The following is a 10,596-nucleotide window of genomic DNA, read 5'->3' on the forward strand; positions in this document are numbered from 1 at the left end:
ATACCTTGAGGGAATTTGACTGTTACTTCTCGCAGCTTGATCGAGACTCCTTCATTTTTTATGTTATTGCTATTTAATCATAAGTCAATTCTGATCGAGCAGACTCCTGATCAGCATATCACTCGCGTCTGTCCCAAATTTCTTTCAGACACTCCCATTTTTTTAGCTTTTGAGAAAGTAAAGTGAAGCATCGAGGAGATTTAGCTTCTATTTCTAGCTGGTTGAACGACCGCGTATAAGGTTCCCTGTTTAAGTTATAATTTAATTTGGGTGGCAGGGAGTGTTGGTGGTGGAGGAAGAGAAGAGTTAATTGAATCTAGAATTAACATATTACTTCTACGTTGTCTTTGAAATCAGGAAAAATCGAAGTTTTTAGGTGTACCTAATATGCCCGTGCGTTTTTTATGCTATCAAATGCTGTAGTTCTGTACATGAGCGGGATCTTCTACTTTGGCTATTTGACTTTCTAGTAACAGCACCCAAACTTCCTTAAAACCACAGACGTTCATTGAAAGAAAAACAAATGGAGGGCAACTTTGGATTAATGTAGTTCCATGTACTCTTTGTCAGACGAAAAGACTACAGTGTCATGGTTGAAATGCTTTGGTTCATAGGATCACCGCTAGAGATGACAGGGTAAAACAATACAGCTCTGATCTTTCTAATTCTCAAGTCAACACCAAAATACGCATTTTGGTCTTGTCAGCAACCATTCTGAAATGGAGTACACGTACGCACGCTTTCTTCAGAGCAGTCTTGGCTGCATTATGGGTCCCGGGACAAATCTGCGCCGGGTCCTATAGTATATATTTTTGATAGCAAGCCACAGCATATATAGATCAGAATTAAGACAGCATTGACTCGCTAGCGTAGTTGGTGGGAAGGTAAGGGCGGTCCGCTCCGGGCGGCACTTTTGGGTCTGCTGTAGGCAGTATGTGTCCGGGGGAGGCCAGCGGAAGGGCAGCTCCGGGCGGCACACTGTAGCTACACTAGTGCATTGACTCATACATACATACATGCATACATATATACAAACATGTATGTGTTCAATCGCGCGCGTACACAAGTATTTTTCTTGCGCTTTCTAACGGGATAGTATTTTCTGTTGCGTGTAACACCGTCAACGTTATTTTTATTAGGATATCAATGGATTTGGATCCGAGTAAATGTTTTGCAACATAAATCGTTTGATGTCTTACTATTTTGAACGTTTCATCAAGCTTAGAATTATAGCTCGACGTACACGGAGTAGCTAAGACATGATGATAAAATTAGTGCCAGTAAAATTCTAGATAATTTTATTCAAAAATATTAAATTGTTACTGTTACTACATTCGAATGACAAAAAAAAAAAAAAAAAAAAGCACCAGGTAGTGAGTGGTTGTGTGGTAAGTAGCTTGCTAACCAACCACATGGTTCCGGGTTCAGTCCCACTGCGTGGCATCTTGGGCAAGTGTCTTCTGCTATAGCCACGGGCCGACCAAAGCCTTGTGAGTGGATTTGGTAGACAGAAACTGAAAGAAGCCTGTCGTATATAAACATATATGTATGTGTGTGTTTGTATATGTTTGTGTGTCCCTCTAGCATTGCTTGACAACCGGTGCTGGTGTGTTTACGTCCCCGTAACTTAGCGGTTCGGCAAAAGAGACCGATAGAATAAGTACTGGGTTTACAAAGAATAAGTCCCGGGGTCGATTTGCTCGACCAAAGGCGGTGCTCCAGCATGGCCGCAGTCAAATGACTGAAACAAGTAAAAGAGTAAAGAGTATGTAGTATTTAATTGCATACCTACATCCACGTTTCTTATAAAACCAGTTGAATGCTGGGGTTTGATATAATCGACCAAACCCATCACATACTTTTGCTGTGTAAAAAAGAAAAATATCAATATTTACTTGTTAGTAAATTGGATAATCTATCGTGTTCATCGCTAGAGTTTTCTATTATAATTTCATTCACATTTATGGCGCATTATAAGAATATCTATTGATCCGGTATCTAACTAGCATTTGAGTTTAACGACCCGGAATGAGTCATCCTGTCGCGGTCCTTAAGATAAAAGTACTTCTTAGGTATTGGGTCGACTGAAATTCCTGTAATTCATCTTAAATGTGAATTACATTGTAACAAAAGTACTAAGCAAAGTTGACCTCAGCACGACTGAAATTCAGAATGTAACTATCGTGTGATGTTTTGTCTTGTACTCGTAACTATTCTTCCAGTTCATGTGTTCCAGTTAGCTTACTTCTACTACAAATAATCATTTGTTACTCGCCAGATCAGCCATGACAAAGTAGTTTCATGCGGAAAAGCATTTAGCACTGACGATCTCGTCTTTATGTAATTTAAGGAAATTTTACCCCACTTTTTTTTTCTTAGCTTCTAAAGTAACCAAGTAAGGGCTCCTTGTTGGTTCACTTGTAATAGTAATACAGATATGCGTTATGGAATTCAGTGTCAGCCTCAGCCTCAAATATCTGTGTTCGAATATTGCCGAGGAAAAATTGGAGGATTGGTAAAATACCAGTTGTTGTTGTTGTTTGCCCCAGGTCTGTTATGTTCGAAAAGATCATTGACTTCAGACATTCCAATCTTAACCATCGCGTCTTTATTCAGACACAGTGAATCTAAAAGTACATTGGCCAAATATGTTCTTTCTAAAAGCGCTGTAGGGCGTGGTTTTGAGGAAGATTTGGTTGCTATTTCGAGTAAGTCGAACAAAGACGCAGAGGCTTCCGCATACGTTCATATGTACCCGTTGTATATATAACCCCATGCTATCTTTGATCGAAAACACCCGTATGCCATGCAGGCAGTCGGCCGAAAGACGAGAATCGTCTCAGTGATCTATCTGCCTGAAGATTATATTGCACACGCCATTATGATGAATCATTCCTGAGTACAGTCTGGACATATTACACACAGTCCAGTCTAGTTCTGTGTTTCAGTAGATCCTGGGGTTGGCTACAGCGGCGTCGAAGTGGACTCGGTCAAAGCGTGACAGTTGGTGTGCATCCCATCACTATTTGGGGCTAGTGAAGTTATTGACGTTGTAGGTATTTCTATGTAATATGTTCTGTATGCTTTTCTGGGTTGAGTGAGAACGATTGTATCTTTAGGATATCAGGAAATATTCTAGAGCATTGTTCTGGGTGTCTGTGCAGGCGTTTCCCCTTGTAATTAACTTGAACTGTGGTGTTTGAAACTTGCTGCCTAAACTGCGCCGTTTGCATATCCAGAATGTCTTACATTATTAGTTATTTTTTGTTTCGTTGTGCAAGTGGTTTGAGTACCTAATTAAGGTGCACCGTACACTGTTTTGTGATTATTTATTTTGGTTTGTTGTGAAGCGAGTAGCAGAGTCCGCGATAGCTCTAATATTCTTTGTACACCATTGTCATTTCTTGCTGTTGGCCATATGCTTGCGCATCATTTTGCTTACTTGACTGTTAATGTTGTGCAGGAAACTATACGTAACTCTTGATGTTGGCGTAACTTCGGTATAGGTACCCGAATTACCGGATACATTTCAAGAAAGTGTTTTCTTTTATATATATGGGGGATTAGGGTTAGGGGTGGGAGAAAATGGTTTCTGTTATCTTCAGAAATGTAAACAAAGCCACTTCTGGTACTTACGGTACCTATACCGAAGGATCGCCCAATGGATTTGATAAGAGTTACATTAAGACTGCTGTTGCGAAGTTATGTTTCTGAATGATTTAAACAGGTTTCGGGTAGTTGTGTGGCAGTGTTTTGAGAATGGTGGGAGGATGTGAGTTTGATGTTATCTGCGTGTACGGTTGCCAGTATGTTTTGTAGAGATGTGGGAAGGTCGTGTAAATATGGGTCGAATATAGGCGGCGAGCTGGCAGAAACGTTAGCACGCCGGGCGAAATGCGTAGCCGTATTTCGTCTGCCGTTACGTTCTGGGTTCAAATTCCGCCGAGGTCGACTTTGCCTTTCATCCTTTCGGGGTCAATTAAATAGGTACCAGTTACGCACTGGGGTCGATGTAATCGACTTAATCCGTGTGTATGTCCTTGTTTGTCCTCTCTGTGTTTAGCCCCTTGTGGCTAGTATAGAAATTGTAAATATGGGTCGAAGAGCAACTGAGAGAACGGATCCTCACAGCATTCCAATCGGTTTTAAAGTTTTGGAAGTGTTTTCTTGCAAACTCCATAGGCTTGGCAGTCTGAGGTGGTAGTTTACTTGCCAATGTTTTATGTTATTTCTTAAGGAAGAGTTAAACTTTTATGTACGAGTGAAATACCTGGTAAAAGGGTAAAATAAACCTGCTTATGAAGTTAGAATGATGCTGACTTTATTGTTGCTTAATTCATTATGTATTTTCTGTGTAATTTTGTGAGCAGTTTTGTGATTGAGTGTTGTGGTCGAAGCTCGTGTTGTGATTTAGTGAGGGTGATGTGGGCTGTCAAATTTTTGGAATTTTGAAAGTGTACGTATGTGTACATGCTGAGTGTGTATGATGCTACTTCGCTTGGGTTTTTATTTGGTTTTAGAATTGTTATGATTTCGCCTCACTTCTAAGTTCTTTGAATTTGATAATATTGGTATGAGATGTTGACGAGCACAACGATGCCTTCAGGCCCTAGGAGTCTTATATGTATATATACTTGTGATTTGGTGTGGCACTGAGGCTTGTGAATTTTTATATTTCTCGCTTGCTTTTTAGGTGTTTGATGGAAGGAGGGGATTAAAATAGTGGTCCGAGTCAAAGATGCATATTTGTGTCTGTGTGTGTGTGAAAGAGAGAGAGAGAGAGAGAGAGAGAGATTTCTTTATTTGGCACTCAGGCCATTAACATAGAGGGGGACACTACAAGGACAGACATAAAACAGATGAGAATGAATATTATACAATAATGAACAATGAAATGGCTGCATGGGCACCACTCCTCATGCAGTACCTATTTCTTTATTACCTACAAAGGGCTAAACATAGAGGGGACAAACAAGGGCAGACATAAGTATTAAGTCGATTGCATCGACCCCAGTGCGTAACTGGTACTTAATTTATCGACCCCGAAAGGATGAAAGGCAAAGTCGACCTCGGCGGAATTTGAACTCAGAACGTAACGGCAGACGAAATACCGCTTAGCATTTCGCCCGGCGTGCTAACGTTTCTGCCAGCTCGCCGTACCATTGGAATGTTTTTACAGACTGTTATTACAGTCTTGTTATTTTATCTGTTGTTTTTTTCCATTAATTATCATTTTGGTAAAAATACTTTTTCCTTTCTCTCTCTCTCTCTCTCTCTCTCTCTCTCTCTCTCTCTCTCTCTCTCTCTCTCTCTCTCTCTCTTTTCCCTCCTCTTTTTTTTTAACACTTCATATACGACTCCAGTTCTACCAGATCAATTACTGGTGGCAGTTCATTGAACTCCACCATCGCTCCGCCCGGGTCAATTCTATCCCCGCACTTGTCTTTAAGTTTTTCGTAGGCTACCTTATCGACCACAAAGCCCTTCAGACAGACGGACTGTTGGTAAAACTGATTCAAGAAATGTCTGATATTAGTGCCGCATTGTGAGTGTATTATTTGATGATGCGATATGACCGGTGTTGATGTTAATTACTCTACGTAGTTTAGCAGTTTGTGATGGATACAGATGTTTGCTAGTTTTGTTATTTATTTATCTATTCATTTATTTTGCTGTTTTCTTGTTTGTTTTATTCAGAAACTTTATTTCGACTGTTTGGTTACGGTGTTTGAAGTTGTCTCTTGGTTTTTATGCTATTGGTTGTTATTTCTGGTAATGTAATATCAAGACAACTAAAAACCCCTTCGTATCCCCCAAAACCCACATCAGCATATTTTACTCGACAAGCCAACTCTTTCCCCTTGACAACGCCTTCCGCACCATGCCCCTAGCTATTGACAACCATTTGGCAAGCAATTGCCAAACTTCCCTCGCATCACCAAACAGTTATCACAAAAGACGGGTCTTTTCGGTTTGAACGGCAGTTTTTTAAAATAATTTCCACGTAACTAAACACTTTTAAACTTCGTATACTGGTAGAATGTGTTTATAAAACATCTTTTTCTCTTGGCTTTATTGAGAAAATTCTATAGTTTGTAAGATATTTCTTGTTTTTTTTTCTTCAACCAATCATTGACGTCTATTGAGGTGAAAACATTCTGTGCCGTATGAATATGTCCCTCGTTTAAGAAACAGAATGGGTTTATTTACATTTCTGAAGAAAAAAAGTTCCCCTTTCCCCCACCCCTAACCCTAACCCTAAAACAGATTGAAATGCAATAGATCGATACTAGGTTCATAATTATGGGTGACAATTTCATATGACACCGCTAGAAAAACTGCCATTCAAACCGAAAAGATCCCAAAAGACTCATACATCAATGAAGAGTTGTATTTTTTATGTTACTTTGTAGTGTATGCTTTTATTTAATAAATACATAGTTATTTTGTTGAGCGTGTGTACTGCAATGTCTCTGTGTTGGTAATGCGGTATTGTTGAATTTTGAAAAATTTCTATTTTGTTCCTTAGAGGAACTCATTTTAAAGTTTTGAAAAATGTTTGTTTCCTTCATTGATGACGAGTTTTTCGTGATAATTGCAAGGAAAGTTAGGCAATTTTAATTTTAGAAAATGTTTTAGAGCATTTTTATTTTATAAGATTTTGCTTGCAAATTTTAAAATTAACATGAACATTTACTTACACGAAAGAAAATTACCGGGGAACTTTCATCTAATTCTTCCAAATATTTCTGTTAAAACTATCATAGCAAATGGTCGCATACCGCAAGGTTTAACAGAACCTACTGAAGCAAGCCAGCATGCTCATAACATTACCACGGGCGATGGAGAGGCTAAGGCTTTGAGAAAGCCAAGCACCCTCACCGGCATCACCTGTTACTTCGGTGAGGTGAGCTGCCAAAGTTGACAAGAACTTAACGGTTAGTGGCCCAGTCCCTCCGAACCTCTCAAACACCACAGGTTGGAAGAGATAGTTCACTTTTAGGTCCCGGTACGTCAGGGTTTTCTTCCGTTCAACTACGCAATCAGTGACCCTCATCCAGGATGTGACAAGGAGCAAAGGAGTTTTAGACTTTGGTATCCCACATGAGGCAACTACTTTTAACCCAGGGACAGAGGGTAAGACCATCTGGTCTCTTTCTATCACTTCTGGATAACCCCAACGGCTCCAGAACCGAGGGGATGTTAATGATTAGGTTTAGCTCGGTGTGACGAGCATTTAGGCAGCAAGACAGACCATAAAGACTTTTGGGGTCGAGGGACGTAGGGGAAGAATTGGCGTGTCGAGTTAAAATATGCTGTGGTTTTTTGGGGGAAACAAAAAGGGGTTTTAGTTACGTTGATATTACATTATCTCTCTTGTTACCTGTATTATTCGAAAATCAAAAGGTGCTGTATGCATTGATGTCTTTTGAATGATGGTGTTTGTAAATGTGTTTAAGTACTGCCCATCGAGCTGGAATGGGCTATGCATGTGGCCTTCGTTGGTCAATGATCATCAGTGAAATCAGCAGGGTTAACATTCCTCTGGAACATTTGCAAGTTGATGGCCGCAGAAAAGCATGTGGTGTAATAGAATTTCAGAGGGGTAGAGTCCTTGAAGGGAAGGACAGAGCGTAGTCGGTAACAAAAAGAGTCGAGTAAAACAATTCTTGTTTCATTTAATACCTTCTCTAGATTAAAATCATGGAGATTATCCATTAAATATAGGAATGAGTTCAGTGGGGTTTCTTTTTTCTTTTGTAAAAATTGTATAAAGGTTCCATGACAAAATAAGTTGTGTAACTACTGTTGTAGAAGGAAGTAAATTAAATTATTACCTAGTATATAGTGACTGTGCCCAATTAACTGTATCCTTACTAAAATTTGTGACCCTGTACCAGTGTAAGAAAAGAATAAATTGCAGTTTTGAAATTACTCTCACACACACACACACACACACACACACATATACTTTGTGAAATATGTATGACTATCATTACTCATAATGTTTTATGATTTCAATTCCAGATACAAAAGGAATATCTTTGGAAAATTTGAATAGACTTGCTAACCCTGATGTAGAACGGTCTCAGGAACTTTCTCGTTTAAAGTCAAATTCTGATGATAAGTTATACAATAGAAAATGCCTTTTGCTTAAATATAATAAGGAAACCGAATCCACTATGCCTGTATCAAAAACTGAGAGAAAAAATGTCAAATTCTTTGAGCAGCTCCGGATTAGCAGACCAGAAGGTAAAGCATATGACAACACACTCTTTCAGTATGATGAAGATTATTCAAATTTGAAAAATGCTGTAGGGCTTTGGAGGTTTGGAAAGAAAGGACGTGAACTTGGGCACCTTGGAGATGTAACTGATGTTAAGTATGTTGGTAACAATGTCTTACTTTTGACTGATATGTTCAATAACCGACTTCAGACCTTAGACACAAATGGTAAGCTATTGAATACTTGTGACTTGGAGAACATTTATCCAGTTTGTGCAACTTTGACTAAAGAGCGACAAGTGGTGCTAACTAGTCATGTCCAGAAATGCATTATGCTTCTTTCGAAAGAAGGTACACTTATGAATATGTATAGGCAGGGTTCTTTCACATCGCCCTTCGGTATTTCTGAAGATCCTTTCAGTGGATACTTTGCTGTCACTGACCAACAGGGTAATTCTCTGACACTTCTAGATAAACAATTCAACATCGTTCTTGAAATAAACCCTACCAATGATAAGAGCAATTGTTCTTTCCGTTGTCCAAGGCATGTAATATTTTCTCCAACTGGATTAATCTTTGTTGCTGATTCTGGTAATCATTCTCTGAAAGCATTTGACAAAAATGGAATTCTTGTCACAAACATCGGTACTTATGGACGTGATGCTGGATATCTTCGTTCCCCATATGGTATTTGCATTGACCATTCTGGGAATGTCTTAATTGCTGATCATTATAATGATCGTGTCGCTTGTTTTGATCAGCGAGGCCAGTGGATTAGAGAGGCTCTTAGCAGTTGTCATAGATTACGACATCCGCAAGGCTTAGCCTTAACCTCAGACAACAAATTGTGCGTATCACATGGTGAACGCAAAGCCACCGAAATTGCTTTCTTTGATATTACTAAAGCAAATGAAATTGAACAGACTTTCCAATCTGAACGATTATAAATATGGAGTCACCATAAAAATTCTAATGAATTCTTCCAGATTTCATTTTCAAATTTCCTTTCCAGTAAGTCCTTTTGCTTTCACATGTTCAAATATAATAAAACTACAATGCAAATTTATATTTTCATTTATGCAAACCTTTATCTTATATAATCATATGTAAATTTACCTATTTATGCTACTACATACATGCCTAATTCTCATCAACAATTTCAAATGAAGATAAAAGGTTTTGCAACATTGTCTTTGGTGACTTTTAATTAATTAAAAAAAGATAAGAATTGTTTATTGTTTGTTTTTGATGAGTTTTGCCTACATTTTAACTTAATCCGTTGCTATTTGATATTAGCTCTGTTTGAAGAGGTCAATGTACCCTTCCATCACTAAAATCAGTTGTTACCATTACCCATTGATGAATACTTCAATGTTGTTGTTCAGTTGCCATCAATATATTTAGCCACTGGCAACATGCTAGAAATAGCAGCTAAATATCTCAAATTACTCATTACCCTTACAAAATGGAGGACACATTGAATGATGGCGTTTTGGGCATGGGTCCAGTAACGGTGGGTGCAGGGAGTGCTAGTGCACCACCTAAAATATTTTGGGGGTGCAAAATCAAAATTTGGATCCCTACATATTTTTGTCAGGTTTAGAAAACAGTATATAAAAAGTGATCTGTAAAAAGCAGCTAGAAGTTAAGTTTCTTTGGATGTTTTCAGTTTGAATGGCAGTTTTTGACATAATTTCTAGGTAACTAAAAAATTTAAAACTTCGTATACTGGTAGAATGTGTTTATAAAACATCTTTTTCTCTTGGTTTTATAGAGAAAATTCTATAGTTTGTAAGATATTTGTTGTTTTTTTTCTTCAATTTCTGCAATTTCAACCAATCAGTGATGTCTATTGAGTTAAAAAACATTCTGTGCCGTATGAATATGTCCCTCGTTTAAGAAACAGATTGGGTTTATTTACATTTGTGAAGAAAAAAAAGATACCCTTCCCCCACCCCTAACCCTAAAACAGATTGAAATGCAATAGATCGATACTAGGGTCATAATTATGGGTGACAATTTCATATGACACCACTAGAAAAAACTACCGTTCAAACCGAAAAGATCCATTTCTTCTCAATGAACAATGAACAAAAATATAAAAAAATGTCCTTGTCTGTAAAATATTTTGGACCTGGGTTTGCACCCCCAAGCAAATTTTGTCCCTTAGCCAGTGGTCTTGGGTATACAAAAGTGAGGAGATGGTCATGCCTGGAATATTTTCAATCACAGATCTATTTATTTGATCTCAGCAGACTCAGGGTTAAACATCATATATCTTTATGGTTGTCTTCTTTTAGATCAAAAATGTTTCAGCTATGACCACCCCTTATTTGTATCCAGATACAGGGTTTTCAGGGTTACTTAGCA

General features: G+C 38.4%; 1 protein-coding gene across 5 annotated transcripts in view; it reads left to right on the plus strand.

Moving 5' to 3' along the window:
- The window catches only part of LOC115219643 (tripartite motif-containing protein 2-like), a 66,053-nt gene extending 56,594 nt beyond the window's left edge, over nt 1-9,459 (plus strand). For 4 of the 5 annotated variants that reach the window (XM_029789807.2, XM_029789806.2, XM_029789805.2 and 1 more), the window contains one exon: nt 8,029-9,459. In XM_029789807.2, the coding sequence (XP_029645667.1) occupies nt 8,029-9,173 (1,145 nt within the window). In that variant the 3' untranslated portion in view covers nt 9,174-9,459. Of the gene's footprint in view, nt 1-2,317; nt 3,053-8,028 lie in introns of those variants that run through there. The other variant, XM_036509522.1, reaches the window with a different exon arrangement.
- The last annotated feature ends 1,137 nt before the right edge of the window (nt 9,460-10,596 follow it).

Source organism: Octopus sinensis, linkage group LG15 (genome assembly GCF_006345805.1).
Source record: "Octopus sinensis linkage group LG15, ASM634580v1, whole genome shotgun sequence".
In the NCBI taxonomy this organism is placed as follows: domain Eukaryota; kingdom Metazoa; phylum Mollusca; class Cephalopoda; order Octopoda; family Octopodidae; genus Octopus; species Octopus sinensis.